The sequence below is a fragment of the Gopherus flavomarginatus genome, chromosome 14 (assembly GCF_025201925.1).
Source record: "Gopherus flavomarginatus isolate rGopFla2 chromosome 14, rGopFla2.mat.asm, whole genome shotgun sequence".
NCBI classification, from domain to species: Eukaryota; Metazoa; Chordata; order Testudines; family Testudinidae; genus Gopherus; species Gopherus flavomarginatus.
This window is the reverse complement of record NC_066630.1, coordinates 152271-176618: the sequence shown is the minus strand read 5'-3', so window position 1 is coordinate 176618 and position 24348 is coordinate 152271. Positions and strand designations below refer to the sequence as shown.

Sequence of the window (24348 nt, the reverse complement as noted above, 5' to 3'; positions counted from 1 at the left end):
CCGCCTCTTCCTTTCTGCGCACGCGCAGAAGCCGGGATGCCGCCAGGCCATGCCCCAAATAGTCTCTGACCCGGAAGTGCTCCTTCTCTCTCGGACCGGCCCAGGAAGATGGCGGCCGCGGCGACGGGGACTGCTCCGGCCAGTGACGCGGTGGAGGCCGAGGCCCCTCTTAGCAAAAAGTGAGAGCGCGGGTTGGGGGTCTGTGCCGGGACCCGGCGGGAGGACGTGGGGAGCCGGCGGCCTGGGCGGGGCCCCGGGAGACGCGGCGCTTCGCTGATCCGGTGTCTGTTTCCACCAGGTGACGGTCTCTAGAGCCGAGCGCTCGCGCCATGCTGAACCTAGCAGCCGCTCGGCTCCTTCGGCGCCGCTTGGGCTGGGCCTGGCGGGCTCGGCCTCCGCGCGCCGCCTGCCCCGCTCTCCGAAGGCTCCAGGCACTTCATGACCAAAGAAGGTTGGTGATTTGCTGCTCTCGTCTTGAGTGTCGCCACCTGCTTTCTCATGAAGTCCCTGCCCGGGGCGCTACAGGTGGCAGGCGAGTGTCTTGCGGAGTCGGTGACCTTCTCTGATGATTCCTCCTCTCATGGAATCCCCCCTTTGCCTGGGGCCCTCGGGCACCATAGAAACCTTTGTGCTTGGCACTTGTCTGTGGAGCACGTGTTAGAGTGAAGGTCCTGGAGTGATTAAGGCCAAGCACCTCAAAGGTATTTAGGCTATTTCTATCTTTCATTTACTTCAGTGGCGGTCAGGCGATAAATACTTTTGAGAATCTGAGCCTAAGTAGGTTACAGATATGCCTGACGATTGTTATAGACTGGAGACTCTATATCTGTTGTGCCCAGGGGGAAAACACTTTAGTTGCTTCAAACTGTACTGTAATTATCCTTGGTGCTTCTCTCACTGAAGACTTTTACCTTATGTTGATTGTCTGTTACGTAAAGTTTGTAGGGCTGTGAAAGGTGAACAGTGTAGGGTCAAGAAAAAAACAAGCACATTTCCTCTATATGAGACAATGCCCAGCTAGTATTGCTCTCTCTGGATACAGCTGACTGTAAGGTGAGAGATTGGAGCAGCTCAGAATAGCATTTGGGTATTTATCACTTCCTATGAGGTGGAGCAAGGCAGCATGTCCTCTTGGGAAGAGGAGAGAGAGTTAAGTGTAAGGTGGCCCTTAGACAGAATCTCTCTGGGTAGTGTTTCTTTCTGTAAATTTCAAAGTGGCTTCTGTGTCTGGTTTCCTCTTTTTCTAGTGAGCTGAAGAGACGTTTGAAGGCTGAGAGAAAAGTTGCTGACAAAGAGGCAAAGCAAAAAGAGCAAAGTGAGAAGCATCTGAGCAAATCTACCTTGACCCTGGGATCTGAGAACTGCAATGGAGCTGATGAAGAAAGCCTGGACCCCAATGTGAGCAGTTTGGCCAATGCCTGTTATGACCATGAGAATAAGTCTTACTGATTCCTGTTTGATTGCTAATCAGTGCTGATCTGGAGAGTTAGAATGGAAGTGAACTATGACCTGAGCCAGCTCTGAACTGCACCTTTTCAGGAACATTAGGTTGGAGGCTATTTCAGATGGGTGTTTGGTTTATGTGCTTGCTTGGCTACTCATTGAGGAAGGCAGTAACTGTCTGCAATGGGAATTTTGCCTGTACTACCTTATTACTTAAAATGTGAAAAAAAATTATGCACAATATAAAGGTGATCAAAAAAATCCAGTTTATTAATATAACTAATTTCAGCTGAATAAGAAATCTGCTCCCTACATTATATATTGTGCTAGTTAGGAGCATATATGGTCTATCTTATAGAATGACTGGGATATGGGATTTATCCTGCAAAAGGAGTGTCATTAGCAGCATTTCACTACGGTTATGTTCCAGCCTTCCAATAAAATCATGACTGGTGTGGAGAAAGTAAATAAGAAAGTGTTATTTACTCCATGTAACACAAGAACTAGGGGTCACCAAATGAAATTAATAGGCAGCAGTTTTAAAACAAAAGAAAGTATTTTTTTTTCCACACAACACACAGTCAACCTGTGGAACTCTTTGCCAGAGAATTTTGTGAAGGCCAAGACTATAACAGGATTCAAAAAAGAACTAGATAAGTCCATTGAAGATAGATCCATCATTGGCTATTAGCCCAGATGGACAAGAGTGGTGTCCCTAGCTTCTATTTGCCAGAAATTGGGAATGAGTGACAGAGGATGGATCACTTGATGATTGCCTGTTCTGTTCATTTCCTCTGAAGCACCTGGCATTGTCCACTGTCAGGAGACAGGATACTGGGTTACATGGAGCTTTGGTCTGACCTAGTGTGGCTGTTCTTAAGTTCTTAGCCTCTGTCTGTCAGAGGATGGAGATAGATGGCAGGAGAGAGATCCCTTATGTATGACAATGAGGCTGCAAGCAAGGATTACTAATATTTCCTAAAGAACTGGCTGAGGGATATCTAAGGTTTGAATGGTAATAGCTTAAAGTAATGACTCTCTTCTTCTTGCATCATCACTGCATTCATTTAGCCTCTTCTTAGTCCAACCTCTTAAGTGCCCTCTGCCTTTTTTTGTGCTTTCTGTCAGAGGAGCTGACTGTTCTGAGGTGAAAAAGCCTTAGTCACTCAGGTATTGTCTAACTCCTGTAGTCAAATAAATAGTTACAAGTCAAATCAACTCTGCTTTAACTTGTGAGTTGTACAATCCCTTTGGTGTCTAAGATAAATGTTTTTGTTTATGACTGATGACAGCAATATTACAAGATACGCAGTCATGCAATCCAGCAGCTGAAAGGAACCAGTGAAGATCCTTACCCACACAAGTTCCACGTAGACCTTTCCCTCACAGACTTCATAGAGAGATACAGCCACCTGCAGGCAGGAGATCATCTGAGAGACATTACAGTGAGAGTGGCAGGTAAAGACTCACCTGGGACTTGGTAGAGACAGTCTGCCACTTTGTGAAGACAAGCACTTACCATTCTTGGAGGGAGATAGATGGGAATGCTTCCACAACTCTGTGGACCTTGCTCGGCAATTCCTCACGGTGCTAGGGCTGTAGCATAGTTGGGACCTTTAGGATAGAAGGTAGAGCTTTAGAGTCCGTGACAGGCGAGGGAGCAGGTCTGATGAGAGGACTTCAAGACCCTGTGTTCATAACTAGAATCATGGGATTAATTCTGAGACTTTCATTACCTTGCCAACCAGCGATGGGATGGAGGTTGGTGGTATGTTTCTTAGGTACAAGGTAGGAGTGATGCTGTGCCTTGGCTTGGGCATGGAGTTGTATCTTTGTTTTGGGATAATGGAAAGCTTTCTGACTTTGACTTGCTGTAACCATTGGACCATCTAACTTTGGGTTTCTAGGTCGAATCCATGCAAAACGTGCCTCTGGAGGGAAACTGATCTTCTATGATCTTCGTGGAGAGGGAGTCAAATTGCAAGTCATGGCAAACTCCAGGTAACTAGGGATAGCCATAGCAGCATTCTAAATCAAACTGTATTTTCTGGGAGGAGTAGATTAGAAGATGGACATCTTATTCTTCTCTATGCCTGTGAGCTTCAGCTCAGATTCCTAGTCTGTAGCCAGATGGTGGTGAGACTCCTATGGTAGCCAATAAGTGAATATTAAGTAACGAGGAGTCCGGTGGTACCTTAAAGACTAATAGATTTATTTGGGCATAAGCTTTCGTGGATAAAAAACCCACTTCTTCAGATCCATGCATCTGAAGAAGTGGGTTTTTTACCCATGAAAGCTTAATGCCCAAATAAATCCCTTAGTCTTTAAGGTGCCACCGGACTCCTCGTTTTTGTGGATATAGACTAACATGGCTACTCCTCTGATACTTGAATATTCAAGTGTTTTGGGTGGGAAGAGACTGAGCAAAGTTTGATCTATGGACAAAAAGTGCTTAAAAGGTGCTTATTTTTCAACTTGCAGGAACTACAAATCAGAGGAAGAATATATCCACATTAACAACAAGCTGCGTCGGGGGGACATTATTGGAGTTCAGGGGAGTCCTGGAAAGACAAAGAAAGGGGAGCTGAGCATTATTCCCTGGGAAATCTCTCTGCTCTCTCCATGCCTGCACATGTTGCCCCACCTTCACTTTGGGCTCAAAGATAAGGTAACAACCACTCCTGGTGTTGGCGTTGAAGCCAAACTGGCAGGTTTTGTATGTGTGGTATCATTGGTATCAGTGCACCAAATGAAGATCAAGTTTTATTTTTTTCTCTGTGGCAATAAGTATAATTTAGATTGTTCTAAAATTATCCGTCCTTTTCAGGAAACTAGATTTCGTCAAAGATACTTGGATTTAATTCTTAATGACTATGTGAGACAGAAGTTTATAATCCGTGCAAAGATCATCACATACCTCCGGAGCTTCCTGGATGAGTTGGGCTTTCTTGAGGTAAGGTTTGGTACTTTGCTTCTCTCTGTGTGCTGGTTTTTTTTCACACTTCAGCCCCGAGGAGAAACCAACCCCACCTCACATACAAAATGTGCATAGGAGTGGGAAAAGTATACATATTGACTTTGGCTCAATATACATGTTCTATCAATTTTGTGCCATGGAGCCACAAAGCACACTAAGTGCAATAGAGTTAATTGTTCTTTTGTCTGCTCCCTTTCAGGTGACAGGGCAATTTCTGAGGGTTGCTCTTCTCTGACTGAGCAAACCCCAGGTTATCCATTATCTTTGTTTCCCTATTGCTTTCTTCCATAATTGAAGTTTATTAAATAACACCCTTGAGAATGAGGGGACATTCTCCCTGACTATCCCCCCCTCCAAAAGAGTCAATCTAATTTAACATAAAACATAAGTAGTATTTATTGTAAGATATAACAGAGAACAACATACCAGAACAAAAGACTGGTTTACTTCTAGATACTTCCAACTTCCAAATTCCTGTTTCCACTTCCACTCTCAAAGTATGACTCTCTTTGCTCCCCAGTACTTTGCAGGTTTTAACCACTTTGTTTGCTGGATCCACAAAAGCTGCTAGCGGAGTTGTCTGTGTGAAATAACTAATTAATATTTGAGAACTGCAGTATATTCAACACAGTAGATTGGTGCTGTGTCAAGGTGCCATTACTTCATGACAATATGTTTCCTATTTTCCTGAAGTTAATCACTTGTAAACTAGCATTTAAATAGGCCATTTAGGCTTGGTGATCACGCTGGGAATTAACTACCGTGCAGGAGAAACAGACAGTGTCTTTAATACAAAGTGACTTGGGAAGGCATTGCCACACAAACTCTACAAAAGTTACTCTTTCCCTTCAGACTCTAGATCCGTTCTGAATCTTCCTTCAGTAGAGACCCCCATTTGACTTCCATTTCCTATGTTGTGGACAGACCTTTTTTCTTCCATTGGAACCCTGAGCCTCATTCTGAATCAGTATGAGAAACGCATCTTCCTTGTTTTTTTCTGTTATAAATGGTTGCAGTTGGAATAAAAAAGTGCTTGTTTTGTACAGTCCCTAGATGAATAGCAGAGCTGGATTAATTCCTGCTAATGCAACCCAAGCTCCGGACCATTAGTGGTGCTTTGTACCTAATGCAGTGGGACATGCTGCCTGCAACCCCTACTTTACTTGTGTGGAGGTTATAGCTGACTGGTCAGCACAACCCTGACCGTGGGTAGAAGAAGGCAGACACTTGTGGCGCCTAACCAAATTGTAAAATTGCCCACATCTTGGGGAGCCCTTTTTGAAAGAGGAGCGGGTATCATTGGTATTGCCACCTGGCCTCCCATTTGGGTGAATTGCCGTGCCACATCACCTTCTTCCCATCACTGATGACTGTTTTCAGAAAACGTTTTTCTCTCTGTACCTGGCAGATCTTTCCATTCCCTGGCATTTTGCTCTTTATTTGGGCATAGTGGTTATAGTACTCTTGAATAGACCAAGTTGTGAGGCATGTGGTTTATACTCCATTACTCATGCACCTTTAAACATCTGAAAAATGTAGCTTCCGTGAAAGTTAAGTTGGCATAGTCTCCGGGAGCGCTGCAGCTCAGAGAGAGAAAAATCACACGTCACTTTTGCCTGCCTACATGCTCGTATCTACAAGACACATGTTTTGAAAACGATTGTATACTGTAGAACTCCTTTTGGGCTCCAGAACTCTCTCTCTCTTCACACAGACACACATGCAGACAGACCCCTTTCCCCCGCTAATTTTAAATTAACAAAGCTAGCCGTATAGTGTCCTTAAGCTCCTGGAAACTTTTTCAGGTGCAATATTTTATATCTTAATTTTAAATAATTAAAACCTCCATCTTTTACGAAAGCATTACATTTAAAGTAGGGTAGTTTTTGCAAAGTGTTCAGGTAGTGAAATGCATTCTGCTCTTTCAATGTTTATTTCTCAATTGGTTGCTGTCAGTTGCTGCCCCAAGGAACTTAGTGTAAATGATGAAATGGAGCAGATGAGACACATTGAGAAGGATTGATTAACATTGTTTCCATATACAGTGAAACCTCGCTATAACGCAATGATTGGGGTCCAAAAAATTCAATTGCAATAAATGTGGGGTTGTGTTATAGCAGGGTTACGAAAATTTACCATTTCAAGCTGGTCAGTTTCTCTTGGGCAGAAAACTACTTGCGTTTGCGAACCGCCCAAACAGTAACTGAAAAGGTGTAGCAATAATTACTAACATTACAAGCTAATCAACCTATTAAACGAGCCAGAACCAGCCGGAGAATGGCTGGGTTTGGACTTTGAAAACTAGAGTTTTGGGACCTGGCAGGCTGGGACTGGAGTGGCTCTCAAGAGATCTGTACAAAGGTGCTCAGCCGACTCCCCTCCACTCAGAGAGCCGATTGCAGTGTTTGACACTGAGGAGTTGCTGATATTCAGAGCAGAGTTCGTGCCACTGTTTCTGTAGCATCCCTCCCAGCTGCTAGCCTGCTCCAGCAGCGAGGGCTCTCAGCCATGCAGGGAGACACTTGGGGAGAGCAGGGGAGATGTGCAAGGAGCAGAGGAAGAGCGAGTAGCAGCTGGGGAGGAGAACAGCTTTTCTTGCCAAAAGGGGAAGGGGGGACAGGGGGCAAGAGGCAGTGGGGAAGGCACATTTATTTTTTATTTTTTTGCTTGGGGCAGCTGGAGCTGCCTTATGATCGCATTATATCCGAATTAGTGTTATCGCGGGGCGCGTTATACCGGGGTTTCACTGTACATAATTTCACTTCACTTCTATTTGTCAGTGTAGTTTTACATGGTTTAGACTTCGTGAGAAGCTACACTTTCTCTGCTGGAGGTTGGTTGTATCACTGCAAATGTCTTCAACAGCTTGGCCCAATCCCTGTCCCTTCCTCTACTCCACAGCTCCTTAATTGTGCAGAATATAGTTATTCCTGTTAAGCTCTTGATAGAGAAGATGGCTTAAATAGACTACATGGAGGAAAATCTTTTGTTTCAGAATAGTTTCTCTGCTCATGATGGTGAATGAATAAATAGAATGTACAGATTTCACATCTGAGCCAGGTTCTCTCTTTAACTGAAGTATTTATTGAACACACATTATCAAAATAGTTGTAGCATGGGGAATGGAGGGGAGAGTATGATTGAGTCAGGGGTATGAGAGTATTTGAGCTAAGGTTTAACACACACTTTTTTTCATCAGATTGAAACTCCCATGATGAATATTATTCCAGGTGGAGCTGTGGCTAAACCTTTCATTACTTATCACAATGAACTGGACATGAACCTGTACATGAGAATTGCGCCAGAACTCTATCACAAGGTGAGAGGTGATCCCCCAGTGGGTTAAGCATCACACTTTTCTGACTCCTTATCTGCCTTCCCAAAATGTGAAGCATAAGAGTGAAGTAAGGATTTGACTAAAGGCCAGCAGATTAATTGGGTTGACAAAAGCAACCTCACTGGGGTGGAGGTGAGCAGGAAAGAGGCCCATATTGATTGGAGAATAGTGGATGTCAGGATAATTGAACCAGAGTTCTTCATTAGGTTTGCTTAGTGTTGCTTTACCTCTTTTTTTTTTTTTTGCTGCTAAGCTTGGGAATGTAGATTTGTGCAATTTTGTGCTAGTCAGAACTTTCTTGACTTAATTTCAGAAGGCTAATGGGACCAGCTGGATTTCTTTTTGTTTAGATGTTGGTGGTTGGAGGCATGGACAGGGTATACGAAATCGGGCGCCAGTTCCGGAATGAAGGAATTGATTTGACTCATAATCCTGAATTCACAACCTGTGAGTTTTACATGGCTTATGCAGATTATCATGACCTGATGGAGATCACAGAAAAGCTGCTTTCAGGTGACCTAACCTAATATTAATTAAAGGAGAATAAGAATCAGTGTGAAGATAGCATGTGATACAGCATGGCATTGATTTTTAAGTGCAGTTTTATCTTGTAGGAATGGTGAAGCACATTACTGGAAGTTACAAGGTCACTTACCACCCAGATGGTCCTGAGGGCCATGCCTGTGAGATAGATTTCACCCCACCCTTCCGGAAAATCAGCATGGTGTGTGAACTGGAGAGAATCCTGGGAGTGAAACTTCCAGCAACTGATCACTTTGAGATCGAAGGTCAGATGAAGAGTCTGTGTGCTTTCACCTCCCCCTTGCTATTATGGGGCAAAGACCTCTAGCCCCTAGTCCATGTTGATCTATAAGCTGCCTTCAATACTGTTTATTACAAGGTGGTGGTCTGCTCAGATCTGCATGTGAGCTGAGTAAATGGGGTTTTGTTTGATTTAACTACAAGATTTCAGAGTGTAGTCTTGATGCCCTGCAGGTTCTTGTAAGGGTCAGCAAGGTTCTGCTTTATTGCCTTTAAGACTTGATTGTGTATACATGACACTGTTTGGAGAGTTAGTGAGGAGGTCTGGCTTGAAGTGTTTTCACTGCACTGACACGCAGCACTGTATCTCTGTTTCATCTGTCTCTTAGGCCTGGTCCACACTATGCTGTTAAACCGATTTTAACAGCGTTAAATCGATTTAACGCTGCACCCGTCCACACTACACTGCTCTTTATATCGATTTAAAGGGCTCTTTAAATCAATTCTGTACTCCTACAAAATGAGAGGAGTAACGCCAAAATCGATATTACTATATCGATTTAGGGTTAGTGTGGACGCAAATCTATGTTATTGGCCTCATTCTTTTACAGTAGCTACCCACAGTGCACCGCTCCAGAAATCGACGCTAGCCTTGGACCACGGACGCACACCACCGAATTAATGTGCCTAGTGTGGACGCGCACAATCGACTTTATAATATCTGTTTTATAAAATCGGTTTAAGCTAATTCGAATTTATCCTGTAGTGTAGACGTACCCTTAGGGAGCAGAGAAGACCCTCTGTATCTGGTAACGATTAGTGTGTGACAGGTTGAATCACAGAAACCCCCTTGGGGCTGCCAACTGATATGCCATTTGTCCCTTGAGTTAACAGTTGTGGAGAGCTGCTTTTAGATGATCAAATAGCAGCAATGATTTGGATGGGTAGTTATGATCTTTTCCCTTAGACGTGAGCCTTGCTACCTCTAGACAAGGCAAACAGAGGCAAACAGATTCAAGGAAAACAGAGAGAGATTTTATCACTCCCTCCTCCCATCTCCCCCACCTGTCCTGGTGAGTTATCCCAATTCCCTGGGATAAAACAAGGGAAACAGAGAAAAAACAATCAGTCAGGTTCTCTAAAAAGAAATCTTTTAATAACAGAAAGGAAAAAGTAAAGAATTATCTCTGTAACACTATACCTCAGTCTACACCAGTGGCTTTCAAACTTTCTTTCTGGTGACCCAATTGAAGAAAATTGTTGATACCCGCAACCTAACGGCGTTCATAGATTCATAGACTCTAGGACTGGAAGGGACCTCGAGAGGTCATCGAGTCCAGTCCCCTGCCCTCACGGCAGGACCAAATACTGTCTAGACCATCCCTGATAGACATTTATCTAACCTACTCTTAAATATCTCCAGAGATGGAGATTCCACAACCTCCCTAGGCAATTTATTCCAGTGTTTAACTACCCTGACAGTTAGGAACTTTTTCCTAATGTCCAACCTAAATCTCCCTTGCTGCAGTTTAAGCCCATTGCTTCTTGTTCTATCATTAGAGGTAAACAAGTTTTCTCCCTCCTCCTGATGACACCCTTTTAGATACCTGAAAACTGCTATCATGTCCCCTCTGTCTTCTCTTTTCCAAACTAAATAAACCCAGTTCTTTCAGCCTTCCTTCATAGGTCATGTTCTCAAGACCTTTAATCATTTTTGTTGTTCTTCTCTGGACCCTCTCCAGTTTCTCCACATCATTTCTTGAAACGCGGTGCCCAGAACTGGACACAATACTCCCAGTTGAGGCCTAACCAGCGCAGAGAAGAGCGGAAGAATGACTTCTCGTGTCTTGTTTACAACACACCTGTTAATACATCCCAGAATCATGTTTGCTTTTTTTGCAACAGTATCACACTGTTGACTCATATTTAGCTTGTGGTCCACTATGACTCCTAGATCTCTTTCTGCCATACTCCTTCCTAGACAGTCTCTTCCCATTCTGTATGTGTGAAACTGAGTGTTCCTTCCTAAGTGGAGCACTTTGCATTTGTCTTGAACTTCATCCAGTTTACCTCAGACCATTTCTCCAATTTGTCCAGATCATTTTGAATTTTGACCCTGTCCTCCAAAGCAGTTGCAGTCCCTCTCAGTTTGGTATCGTCTGTGTCCTAGCATTCCTTCTCAAATCTGAACTTTAGAGTCCAGAAAATGAGATACTAGCATGAATTTTCCTAAGCTTAATTACCAGCTTAGATCTGATAGGCTGCCACCACCCAAAAATATAGTGTTTTGGGGCACTCTGACCTCCCCAACCTTCCCTGGGGACCCCAAGAACCCAGATCCCTTGGGTTCTTAAAACAAGGAGAAATAAACCATTCCCCCACCTTTCCCCCTCTCAGAACTTCCCTGCCTGGGCTATCCTGAGATACTGATCTAACCTCTTAAATCACCATGCAGAGAAGCATCTCCCTTCCCTTCCACAAAGAGGCAAACAGATTCAAGGCAAACAGAGAGAGATTTTATCACTCCCTCCTCCCGTCTCCCCCACCCATCCTGGTGAGTTATCTCAATCCCCTGGGATAAAACAAGGGAAACAGAGAAAAAACAAATCAATCAGGTTCTCTAAAAAGAAATCTTTTTAAAAAAGAAAGGAAAAAGTAAAGAATTATCTCTGTAACTTCAAGATGTAAATATTACAGGGTCTTATAGCTTACAGACACCAGAAAGAGACTTTCTCACCAGTACCAATACAAATCAAAATATTCCCAGCAACTACACATATAAAAGTTAACCAGCCAGATCCACAAATGCAAATTAGAGTAAAACAATTAAAAAGCCTAAACCGCCTGTTTTTTACCTTCTATTTGAAAAGAAACTTAGAGAGCCTGTAGTAATGTCTGGTCTCTCTCAGCCCCCCCCCCCCGAGAGAAGAAGAAAGAACAAAGAACTCACACCCAAACTTCCCTCCACTCAGATTTGAAAGTATTTTGTCTCCTGATTGGTCCTCTGGTCAGGTGTTGCAGGTCACTGTTTGTTAACCCTTTATAGGTGAAAGAGACATTAACCCATAGCTATCTGTTTATGACAGTCTGCAAACTTAATAAGCGTACTTTCTATGCCAACATCTAAGTCGTTGATGAAGATATTGAACAGAGCCGAGTTGCGGCAGAGGGTTGGGGTGAGGGCTACAGGATGGGGCTGGGAATGAGGGGTTCAGGGTGTTGGAGGAGGGGGCTCTGGGCTGGGGCAGGGGGTTGGGGTGCAGGAGGGAGTCAGAGCTCTGGGCTGGGTCCGGCGATGAGGGGTTTGGGCTGCAGGAGGTGGCCATGGTTCTGGGGTGGGGCCAGGGATGAGAGGTTTGGGGTGGGCTCAGGGCTAGGGGTGGGGCAGGGGATTGGGGCGCAGGTCAGCGGTGCAGTGGAGGTGCTAAGGCAGACTTCCTGCCAGTCCTGGCACCGTAGACTGCGCTGTGCCCTGGAAGCAGCCAGCAGCAAGTCCCAGTTCCTAAGCGGAGGTACAAGCGGCTCTGCATAGCTCTTCCACCTGCCCCCAGCTCCCATTGGCCGGGAACTGGCCAATGGGAGTGTGGAGCTGGTGCTTGGGGTGGGGGCAGCACGCAGAGCCCCGTGGGCTCCCCACCTAGGAGCTGGACTTTCTGCTGGCCGCTTCCGGGGCGCAGCACGGTATCAGAACAGGTAGGAACTAGCCTGCCTTAGCCGGGCGGCACCGTCAACGGGACTTCTAACGGCCCAGTCAGCAGTGCTGAGCAGAGCTGCTGCTACCCAGTACTGGGTCTCAACCTGCAGTTTGAAAACCACTGGTCTACCCCTTAAATATATCTGAAAACTAAAGCTAGTGAACAATATGGTAGTTCTCTTAAGTGGAAAATCTCATCATGATCATGTGACACTAGTGCACTAGGATCTGCATGGGTTTTCTGGTGGTTTTTTCAGCTGCTTGGTTTAGTTTTGTTAGCCCTAAAATAGCTCTGGGACCTGCCTACTTTAGAGACTGCCCCTCTCTTTGTGTGATACTGATGCTACTGCAGTCAGCAGAAGTGCTTAACATGGGAGCCCCTTGATTTATGAGTGAAGGCTGCTGGCAAATATGCTCTTTGAGGACTTGTCAGCTTTGGAGTGTGCTCCCACTACCTCCTTGATCTGAAATGATCCAAATCTGTTGACCATTAGGACATGCTTCAAAACTCCTCAGTTTGAGCAGGTATTTGGGAGAAATGATAGATCATCTACATAGAAAGGTATATGCTGAGACTGGCTGTTTGTTTGCAGTGGCACTCTCTGTGTGGGATTGTGTTTATAACTGTTGTCAGAGCACCCAGAGTCTGGGATTAGGATCTTGTGTTTGAGTTTAAATTGGCAGCAATTAATACTGCTCTTCATGCGCTGTGGAAGGCCGAAACCATATTCCTTAGCTGGTATGTCTCAGTGTATTATGACAGAAAATACTGAAAGTCATTCCAGTCCTCCACCATTGTCTGGATCATTCTGCAGGTGGGGAAGAGGGGGAGAAGAACTGACTATATGAACAGCTTCTCTAATATTTTGTATTATGAAAACAGAAACTCGCAAGTTCTTTGATGCTATTTGTGTGGAGAGAAGTGTTGAGTGTCCACCTCCCAGGACCACGGCCAGGCTTCTTGATAAGGTAAGTGGAGGTGGCTTTTTCATAATCCTGAGATGTGGCCCTCGGAAGGAATAGGGCCCCATTTGAAGCAACAGGTTGCTTGGTGATTACCGGGTAGCTCGATGGAGCATTCAGTAAAAATGAATGGCAAAAAAATTAAAACTAATAAATGGAACTATTTCAACACACAATCTGCAGTTAGCCTGCGGAACTCAGAGAAAGCTGTAAGTAAGCAGTTTTCTTTGCACCATTCAGGTCAGTAAGGAATTTAATAAGAATAGCCACACTGGGGCAGACAATGGTCCACCTAGCCCAGTATCTTGTCTCTGACAGTGACAAGTACCGGAGCTTATGAGGAGTGTACATAATAGGGCAATTGGAGTGATCAGCCCATGTCTTCCCCTTCTGGCAGTCAGACAATGAGGGTTGCCCCATTCATGGGGTTGCATTTCTGACCATCTTGGCTAATAGCCATTGATGGACCTTGTGACAGGTTCCCTGGGGTGCCACCTGATGTACTGGAGCACAACTAAGCCTGCCTGTACCACATTGGGCTCCCTTACACTGTCTTGCTGAGCCAGCCCCTCAGTCCTCCTCCCGCACACACACAGGTAGGGACACACCCAGCTGCAGAAAGACAGACACTGAGATCAGCTCTGCATGGGAAAGTTCAGCTAAGGAACTGCCCAGCACTCAAGTACACACCCCCTCTGGAATGTAAACCCCAAATTGTATCCTCTTGTGCTGCTCAGGGAACTGTATAGCACAAGCTCATGAAATTCTCTCCCTCCCTCAGTGTGGAGGAAGATATGCACAGCTTTTTGCCCTCCAGTTATGAATTCCACAAACTGGTTTTAGAGAAAACAAAAACAAGTTTATTAACTACAAAAAGAGATTTTAAATAAGGGTTAGCAAAGAGATCAAAGCAGATTACTGAACAAATAAAACACACACAAACTAAGTTTAATACACTAAAGAAACTGGTTACAAGTGGTAATTTCTCACCCTCAATGTTGCTCTATGGCAGACTGCAGAGGTTCTTGAAGACAAGCTGCTCTTGCTTGCAGCTTAAAACTCCAGGTATTTCTTTCGCAGGTCAGACATCATCCCAGCCTGGGTTCAGCTCTTCTCCCCCGCTTTCTCTTTTTGTTTCTTAGGCCTTGTCTACACTGGCAAGTTACTGCACAGTAGAGCTGCTTTCTGCGGTATAACTCCTGAGATGTACACACTGACAAACAACTTTTGTGTGCAGAAACTCCTCAGTTGCAGCATTGCAAAAAAACCACTTAGATGAGAGTCATAAGCCTTAAAGCGCAGCGGCTCTAGCGCTGTATTGGCAGACTAAACATAATACAGTGCAAAAAGCAATCAGTTGGCCTCCGGAAATGTCCCCTCCCCTTTTAAAGCTCCATTTCTGACAGCCCTTGCATGCTGTGCTGATCTGCTCCAGGACACAAAGCAAACCACTAATGTGTAATGCTTGTGCTGTGCAGAGAGCTGGGGAGGGAGGCGAGGGCTGATTGTCAGGGTTTCCCCCTCGCCTTGCTTCAGGACTGGTTGCTTCTTGCTGCTGTATGAATTTACAAGACAGCATGCTGACATACTCTCTGTCCCCCAAAACACACGGTCTCTCTCCTCCCCCACCATACACACACTCTATCTCCCCTGCACACACGCTTCAGTTGAAACGCAGCTGGCAGTGTAGTAGGATGCCCATGGAACAGTGGGATTGGGAAACCTGCATCATGGGATGCTGTGCCTGCCCCATGAGGCATTGCAAACCCTTCCCAAAGCACCCTGCAGCCAGTTGCACAGTGGGATAGCTACCACAATGCACTGCTCTCTTTGCTGTTGCAAGAGCTGATAATGTGGATATGCTCCACTGTCACAAGGAGCAGTGTGGACACGCAACAGCGATTTAATTCCAGCGCTTTAATAAAAGTGGTATAGCTTGTTGTGCAGAAACTTGCCATTGTAGACATGCTCTTAGATGTTTCCAACAGTCATCTTGGGCAGGGATTCAGTGAAGAAAGAACACAGATTAAGTCACTCCTTGGCCTTAAATAGGTTTTACATACAACCCCTTTTTTTCACAGTGTGGTTATCTTCCCCCGCCCCCAGTGGAAAAATACTGGTATTCTATTAGGGAGTCCAGTACCGGGTGATGTGATCACATGACTGCAGTGTCAAAGCAGACATGAGTCAGAGGTTGGTTGTGGCATCCCAGGAAAGCTTCTAAGGAAGGTGGGAGATTAGCATCTTCAAAGACCTATTGTTTTTCCTAATGGCCTATCCAGACTGATTGCATTCTCCAGGTGTAAACCCAGTTGTAATTGATACATAGTCAATATTCCTAACTTCAGATATAGAAATAATATATGCATACAAATAAGATAATCATACTTAGTAAATCATAACTGTTCCAATGATATCTCACAAGATCCATCTTGCATTAAACACATCTTAGTTATGCCATATTCATATCATAACAATATGTCTACGAAGAATATGGGCTATAGCATACAGACCTGTTCTCCATGAATGTATCTAGTTCTTTTCTTAACTTAGTTATGCTTTTGGTGATCACCACGCCCCATGGCAATATGTTAATTGTGTGGAAAAAAGTACTTCCTCTTGTTTAGACTAAACTTACTGCCTATTAATTTCATTGGGGGACCATTCTTTTTTGTATTGTGGGAATGAGTAACACTTCTCTCTCCTTTTTTTTCCATACCATTGGTTATATTATAGACCTTTTTCATGTGCCCCATTAAAAAGATTAGGGCTATTCAGCTAAAAAGATAATTAATTTCTCTTCATATGGAAGCCATTCCATGCCCTTGATCATCTTTGTTGCCCTTTTGTGAATCTTTTCCAGTTCCATTATATCCTTTCTGAGATAGGTGACTAGAACTGCATGCAGTATTCAAGGTGTGGGTACACCATGGATTTATATAGTAGCATTATATTTGCTGTCTCTTTCCTAAAGGTACTTAACATTCTGTTAGCATTTTGATCGTTGCCATGCATTGAGCTGAAGTTTTCAAAGTGAGTCTGAGATCTTTTTCTTGAATGGGAACAGCTAATTTAGAACCCATCATTATATATGGGTACTTGGAATTATTTTCTCCAATGTGCATTACTTTCAGTTTATCAGTGTGGAATTTCATCTGCCATTTTGTCACTCAGGGTATAGCTACACTTGAAATTTCAAAGCGCTGCCGCAGCAGCGCTTTGAAGTGTGAGTGTGGTCTGAGCGCCAGTGCTGGGAGAGAGCTCTCCCAGCGCTGCACGTAAACCACATCCCTTACGGGTGTAGCTAGCAGCGCGGGGAGCCGCGCTCCCAGCGCAACAGCACTGATTACACTGAGGCTTTACAGCGCTGTATCTTGCAGCGCTCAGGGGGGTGTTTTTTCACACCCCTGAGCGTGAAAGTTGCAGGGCTGTAAAGTGCCAGTGTAGCCATGGCATCAGTCTTGTGAGATTCCTCTGAAGTCCAAAGCTGACAGCTTTGGACTTAGCTATCTTGAAATTTTTTGTATAATCTGCAAACATTGCCACTTCACTGTTCACTCCCTTTTCCAAATCGTTAATGAATATGTTGAACAGCACAGGTCCCAGGCCAGATCCTTGGGAGACCCTGCTATTTACCTCTTTCCATTGTGAAAACTGGCTGTTTATTCCTACCTTTTGGTTTCTATCTTTTAACCAGTTGCTGATCCATGAGAGTACTTTCACTGTTATTCTATGACTAGTTTCCTTAAGAGACTTTGGTGAGGGACCTTGTCAAAGACTTTCTGAAAATCCAAGTACACTATATCGATTGGATCACCCTTGTCCACATGCTTACTGATTCCCTCAAAGAATTCAAATAGATTGGTTAGGTGTAATTTCCCTTTACAAAAGCTGTATTGACTCGTGTTCATCTGTGTGCCTGATAATTCTGTTCTTTAGTATAGTTTCTACCAGTTTGCCTGGTACTGGAGGTAGACTTACTGGCTTGTTTGCCAGGATCACCTCTGGAGCCTTTTTAAAAGTCTGCATTATGTTAATTATTTTCCAATGATCTGGTACAGAGGCTTCTTTCAGCAGTAAGTTACATATGGAGAGTAGGATCTGGCCCTCTGAAAGGACCTCAGTTCAGATTCCATAGGGGTTCAAGGTGAAGAAAGGAAATGGCTTGCAGTCTTGCTTGCCTTTACCAGTCCAGAGGTGCTGGCTTTGTGGAGATGGGGGGAGGGACTGCAGCATCTATAGAATGATCATGTAGCAGAGATGTACATGAGACTTTCAGTGAATCAAGATGTTTGGCTACATCTAGGAAAACACGCTGGAATTTAATTCAGCCCTTTTCCTGTTGCCGAAGAGATTTCAGTAATACCCCAGAGATGTTGTTCTGTGTCTGTTTATAACAGAACACGTACTGGTGCCAGAGTGATGCAGGTCTGTAGAGGATTCTGGATTGATACCTGGCCTTTTAGTTCCTGGGCTAGTAGGATAAAAGAGAGCTATTTCAGTACAGTGGATGGTCCCAGGTAGGAAGAAATATCTTATAACATGGATGGCCAAACGATGGCTTGCAAGCCGCATGCAGCTTTTACAGTTAAAGTGCGGCTCACCCCAGGCCCCCTCTCATTCTCTGCTATGAGACTGTGGGGGAGGGAGAGCTTGAGCCTTCTGCCCTGCGGGGAGGGGCATCTTGGGGTTTCAGACCCACAGGGTACATGTACTAGCTGGGGCTTGGGGCTGTAGCAGGAGCAGGGATGAAGCCCCGGCAGGCACCTCCTACGGGGCTGAAGCCCCGACGCTCCTCCTCCCCGCACGACTGAAGCCCCGTGCCCTGCTAGGTGTGGTCTGGCACTCAAACTTCTGAAGATTATCATATGTGGCTTGGAGAGTCAGTAAGTTTGGCCACCCCTGCCTTATAACCTTGCAATGACACTTCCTCTCAGCCAATTAGAAACAGTGTAGGTCAACTCTGAAAGAAATAAGGGATCAAAATTTTTTTGTGGAGGACCCCTCCCTCCACACATTTCTGCATGAGTGGAGAGAAGAGTGTAATTAGATTCTCATGTCCCTCCAAAATGTAAGGTAAATGTATAATACTCATACTGGCCCTGTGTTTTGTTTTCCTCTTTTCTGCCCCTTCTCACCCCAACTATTGCTTGATTGTGGTTTTTTTTTTTTCTGGCTGCTTTGTCTAGTGGCTTGTGTCACATATGTCAAAACTGGAATTAAACTCAATACCACTTTGAGACACTGTAGGTAACAGTGGTAGGTTTATGTTCTGCCACTGGAGTTCTTGTTAAACTGGATGAAGTTTAGACAACAATCTTGTGTTTTTATGCAGTCCTGGGCTAGATCAGATTTTAACCTCTCCAAGCAGGATGCTTGGCCTGTCTTTCAGGGACTCACCGCTATTAATGAAGACTTTATCCTAAGTAGGCTTTTGAAGTAGTAAGTCACCTCTGTCTTATGGTTCCTTCATTATGAGATGTTCTAACTTGAAAGTTCTGTCCTCCTGTTTTTCAGCTTGTTGGTGAGTTTCTGGAAGTCACCTGTATCAATCCCACATTCATCTGTGATCATCCTCAGATCATGAGCCCTTTGGCCAAATGGTAAGAGTATGAGATTTTATATAAAATCATGAAATCATGACACTTTTTTTATCCCCTTGAGAAAAATTATGTCTCTGAAAAGGAAAGATTTGGTGCCATCTGGCAGTTTTGGAAGTCTGACACTTGTCCAGGTCTTGGTTCCTGAGCCAGGGAGCCCATTCATAGGGCATAAAATACAGGGGGGAAATGTCTATACTGAGTGGCGTGGAGTTTTACAGTGGTGACTGTCAAAGTGGGCATCTCTTCTGAAACAGTGACCTTGTTGTTTTTAATGAGGAAGCTGTGTTAGTTTCTGAGCTGCCTGGTGACTTATCTCCTCTGCACAGGCATCGCTCTCAGCGGGGACTGACAGAACGCTTTGAACTCTTTGTGATGAAGAAGGAAATATGCAATGCATATACAGAGCTCAACGACCCCTTCCGGCAGCGGCAGTTTTTTGAAGATCAGGCGAAGGTAGGGAATTGTAGAGATTAGAGACCGAAAACACTTGTGGTTGGGGTGAATGCCAGAATGTGTATTTCCAGTTTATACAGAGTCCTCTCTCTTCTTTCTATGCCCCCTACTGGCTGTTCTAAACATTCACAACTAACACCACAGGAATCTACTGGCATTGAATCTCTCAATCAAATGGGTCTAACACAGGGGTAGGCAACCTATGGCATGGGTGCCAAAGGTGGCACGCGAGCTGATTTTTAGTGGTACTCGCACTGCCTGGGTTCTGGCTACTGGTCAGGAGGGCTCTGCATTTTAATTTAACTTTAAATGAAGCTTCTTAAACATTTTAAAAACCTTATTTACTTTACATACAACAATAGTTTAGTTATATATTATAGACTTATAGAAACAGACCTTCTAAAAACATTAACATGTATCACTGGCACACGAAACCTTAAATCAGAGTGAATAAATGAAGGCTTGGCACACCACTTCTGAAAGGTTGCCAACCCCTGGTCTAACATAAGCTTTTGCAAGAAATATCTCCTATATCAAGTCCGGTCCTATTGGCTCTGCCTGCCACCAAAGGGAGAATTGTTAGAGGACAAATGAATGATGCAGCAGGCACAGAGGGAAGAGTTTGGAACAAAACATATGGGAAAAAATGGAGAACCAAAAGAGCTTGTGTTAACTTTTTTCAAGAACAAAATATTTGAGTTAGACAATTGATTCCTAAACACTTAATGTATCTTTGATGTAAGCAACTGCTGTAGACTGCCATCGGGGTGTAGTTCAGCTATGAATGATATTGATTAGGAGAGAAGATATTGACAAGATTACCTATTGAAATGTAATACAAAAAGTTTTAAAGATACCTGCTATAATCCCGTCTTCTGGTGCTAGTGGAGTGCTGTCTACAGTATCCCCAGGTACACTTCTTCACGTATGCCAAAAGGAATCCTGTGCAGCTTCAGTGCCAGGAAGACTGTTTCACAAGACAATATTTAACTTGGTTAGAATTAGATGTTGCGGGTGGCACCCATGCCATTTTCTAAGGCTATGTCTACACTACTGCGGTAAGTCGACCTATGCTATGCAACTCCAGCTATGTGAATAATGTAGCTGGAGTCGACGTACCTTAGGTCGAGTTACCGCAGGGTCTACACTGTGCGGGGTTGACAGGAGAAACTCTCCCATCGACTTGCCTTACTCGTCTCACGGGGGGTAGAGTACAGGGGTTGACTGGAGAGCGATCTGCTGTTGATTTGATGAGTCTTCACTAGAGCTGCTAAATCGACCGCTGGTGGACCAGTCTCAGAGCATCAGTCCTGGCTGTAGTGTAGACATAGCCTGTGATGTGGCCTTCAGAATGCTTTTCCAGACAGTAACACCCCAGGATGAGGGGTAAGATCACCCCCCCTGTTGTTCATTTCTTCAGCTAATTTTACAAATATGCAGACCCTCCTGGAACATAGCCTCCTAGGTTCTAGGAGTGTAGTAGCACCCCTTTGTGGTGACATAGGAATTAGCACAAGTGTTGACATTTCTTGCACTATGGGCAATGGGAACTACTTCTCACTGTTCATTGATGATCTAGGCAAAAGCAGCAGGTGATGATGAAGCCATGTTCATAGATGACAACTTTTGCACTGCATTGGAATATGGACTTCCACCGACAGCTGGATGGGGCATGGGCATCGATCGGCTCACCATGTTCCTTACAGACTCCAATAATATTAAGGTAATGGACTACCTGGAGGAAATAAGGTATTAAGAAATCCTGCAAGGTACTCTCTAGTTGTAAAACAAAAAGCTACTTATGTAATATGAGAGTCTGGCTAAAACACCTGTCTCCTTCCGTAAAGGCCAGGAAATTCAGGGTTATAGCTGAAATCCAAACTCCATAAGCACCATTGTGGGGGATTAAATGGCACAGTGGTAAAAATTAAAATTGCCTTCTGAATTAGCCATTTCTGGGATTTTCTCCCTGACACCTGCAGTTTCATGATGTTTATTATGGGACCTGGGGAAATCTAACTTGAGCATTGAGGAAGTAAAGAGGGTTTGTAATGTTTTTAAGTATGCATGAATCAAGTACTTACAATTTGCTAGTTTAGGGGCTCTTATTTTTATGCAAAAAGGAATGTGAATGGGAGGTGAGGAATAGGGAGAGGATGGAAACTGATGGTGTTGGATTCCCCCCTACAGGAAGTGCTGCTGTTTCCTGCTATGAAACCTGAAGACAATAAGAAAGAGGTTGAGCCTAGTCCTTCTGCTGAAGGCACCTCAGTGTGAGGGGCAGCTGATCCTTGCCTATGTCTAGTTGGGAGGCAGATGTTTGCTTTGTCTTCAGTAATGAAGGGTCATGGCCAAAGGTTGTTCCTGCCTTGAGGAGACCAGCAGAAGCTGCTGTATCGTGGTTCCTGTAAATGAATAAAAGATGGCACTATCCTGCCTCCTCTTGCTTGGTGTTTGTATGGAAGGTGGTGGGGTGGCAGCAGCTGTGCCTAATCCAGTGTGCAGCCAGGTTTGGACTTCATGGGGTGAAGCATGTGGTTTGAAGGGGTCTCTCCCACCTGTGACAGGTCTGCAAGAGATGTAGATCCCTGTCCTGCATCATCAGTTGGGAGCCCAAGCTTGGTTCCAGCCTGGCAGCGCTGCAGTTTTTTCTCCATTTTCCCGCTTACTAGGAACTCACACTGGGCTGGGAGGTACAGGCCTGGATTAACCTTTTGTGGGCCTGGTGCCAAACGTATCTGTGGGCCCCTTCTGAGGTGGGCCTAATGGCAGCACCATTGACACCATAGTAAACAGCTACTGAATCTGACATTTTTCATTTTGATCACACACCTCTGCAAGCCTATATGTATTGCCATACACAGCTTCCTCAGCCCCGTTTTTCTCATTGAGCTGCACACATGTGGGTTTACTAGTGTCCACAGTGAGCAGAACTTTCATAGTGATCAGGGGAAACTCTTCAGATTTAGCTCCTTCCTTATTCAGAAGTTCTGTAGTCATGTCACCCGTACTACCCTATTTCACCAGTCACTATATGTGGTCCTGGCCTTAGCTCAACCAAGTTCCACAGCCAGCAGATATCCAATCAGTTCTGACAGTCTCCTCCCCTGGTGCCCATCCTGCCATTTGAACAAGCCACTTGTAAACACCATTTCCCCACCCCTGGCTCAGTGAGCAATTAGCCATTGGGACCCTGACATCACCAGCCTTTTCCCCTTTGCTCCAGTCTACATGCTATTCCACTACCTGGTCACCAACACCTCTCGTGTGTTCCCCTTTTACCTTGGTTGTGCTCCCCAGTCAGTTAGTCCTATTGTCCTCCTGTAAGCCTGCCCTTCCTCTTTCCCTGCTCCCTCTGACATTCCTTTTCTATTGGTGACCTTTGTTCCTTGAGGTTAACTCCAGTTTCTTTCTCTGCTCTTAGCTTAATGGCCCCCAGTAGTCACAGAGCCACCTGTGGCATCTCTGGCTACAGCCATGGGGATGATTGCCAAAGGCCAGCCTTAGGCAGCTGCAGCTTCTAGCTAAAGGAGGGTTGGCAATTCCAAGGCTGAGCATGCTTGAACCTTGCGATGGCAGCAGTAGGGACTCTCACTCCTCAGCGTTAGCCCTAGGCATATGCAGTCTGCAGTTAGGTGCTTCCCTACTCCAGGCCATGGCTTTGTGATGCCCCCAATATCATCAGACATCACGGGTGTGGTGTTCTGCTCTCTCCGTTGTTGATAAATCGGCTGTGTTTGTATGTGTTCTCCCTGTGTGTGGTCCCAGCTCTGCACAGTAGCTGGCACAGCAGATCTCAAGTGAACTGCCCAGTGACCACAGACTCCGATAAGGTATGAAGGCACCTGTCCAGGTTTATTGCCAAACGAAACAGTCTCTAGCTCCCCGGATCAGATATCTACAGTTCTGCTAGTACAGGGGTTCTCAAACTAGGGGTCGAGACCCCTCCGGGGGCTGTGAGGTTATTAATTGGGGGGAGGGGGTCAGGAGCTGTCAGCCTCCACCCCAAATCCCACTTTGCCTCCAGCATTTATTATAATGTTAAATATATAAAGTTTTTAATTTATAAAGGCGGTCGCACTCAGAGGTTTGCTGTGTGAAAGGCGTCACCAGTACAAAAGTTTGAGAACCACTGCTAGTACATATGTACTATCTGACAATGGCCCAGCTCAGTCAGTGGCAGGATTTACCACTGCTCCCTAGGCCAGAGAAAGACACCTCGGGGTGCATTCTTATACACAGGTACAAACAAGTTACACATCACTCCTGATGTATTGAGGTACAACCCCTCAATGTGGTAGGGTGCTGCCTCTCACCTGGTACATGTTGGTTTGAACAAAACAACTCTATCCATCATACCCTTTTGACCCTGTCTTTGGGATGGGTCAGCATGTTCCTTGTTATCTGTGTGGAATGTACTAGCATCAGTGTTCTTGGTGCCATCCTGGCACATGTTTATATCTCTAGCGTCCAGTACCTTTTAGGTTTTTGCAACATCTGCCCTGTCCTTGCCAGACTATGAGCAGGGCCTGCCTCTTGCTTACAGCTTAACTTTGCTTCATGTTAAAGTCTTGACCATTACTTTAGTTCAGGCCTTAGGCTTCATACCACACCTCTGATACAAGGGTTTATGTTTCAGGACCTCATCTTACTATATTATGCATTCCTCAGCTAGCACATAGTCATGCAGAAGGAACAGCCTGGATGATTTTGGAGGCTGGGAAGCCAGAAGGTTCCCCATCCTTGAGCAGTAGCTCTGCAACAAGCTCACCCCAACCCCTCTGCAGTGGGACTAGGACCCTGTGAAGACAGTGGAGTTACCCCATGTATAACCAGTTCCACCCAAAGCCTGTTGAAGTAAATGAGAGTTCTTTCATTGTCTTTAATGGGGTGCATATAGAGTCTAGAATGAGGTCCTTTGCTTCTAGGAGCACAGTGCATTTTAAAACTATGCTGCACTGGTTTACTATTGTAAACAGGAAGGTCTTATATGACATACTAAATAATCAACATCTCCAGTCTGAAAATATCAAGTGGTATGGTTACAAGATGTGTACAGAATGCATGCCTGCTATCATAACTTTAGTCCCAGATTTGGACCTTAGCGTCCAAAATA

General features: G+C 44.8%; 2 protein-coding genes across 3 annotated transcripts in view; one reads left to right on the top strand and one right to left on the bottom strand.

Moving 5' to 3' along the window:
• The window catches only part of IST1 (IST1 factor associated with ESCRT-III), a 578781-nt gene that overhangs the window by 452467 nt on the left and 101966 nt on the right, over positions 1-24348 (bottom strand). The gene's annotated exons all lie outside the window — the stretch shown is intronic.
• On the top strand, positions 64-21670 carry KARS1 (lysyl-tRNA synthetase 1). 2 transcript variants are annotated; one of them, XM_050922912.1, is made up of 15 exons: positions 86-179; positions 299-451; positions 1248-1398; positions 2736-2901; positions 3351-3444; positions 3925-4111; positions 4271-4396; positions 7620-7739; positions 8108-8270; positions 8372-8545; positions 13097-13182; positions 18694-18779; positions 19106-19232; positions 20812-20955; positions 21423-21670. In XM_050922912.1, the coding sequence occupies exons 2-15, from the start codon at positions 330-332 to the stop codon at positions 21507-21509; spliced, it is 1833 nt and encodes a 610-aa protein (XP_050778869.1). In that variant the 5' UTR covers positions 86-179; positions 299-329; the 3' UTR covers positions 21510-21670. The 2 variants fall into 2 exon arrangements, with proteins under 2 accessions (XP_050778870.1, XP_050778869.1); XM_050922913.1 differs by lacking the exon at positions 299-451 and having other exon boundaries at positions 64-179.

What these genes read in the sequence shown, in the direction of transcription:
- KARS1 (XM_050922912.1), top strand. Translation starts at nt 330, where the DNA reads ATGCTGAACCTAGCAGCCGCTCGGCTCCTTCGGCGCCGCTTGGGCTGG. An exon ending in CAAGTCATGGCAAACTCCAG is followed by an intron (nt 3,445 to 3,924) that starts GTAACTAGGGAT and finishes TTCAACTTGCAG; the next exon opens with GAACTACAAATCAGAGGAAG. An exon ending in TTTTTGAAGATCAGGCGAAG is followed by an intron (nt 19,233 to 20,811) that starts GTAGGGAATTGT and finishes TTGATGATCTAG; the next exon opens with GCAAAAGCAGCAGGTGATGA.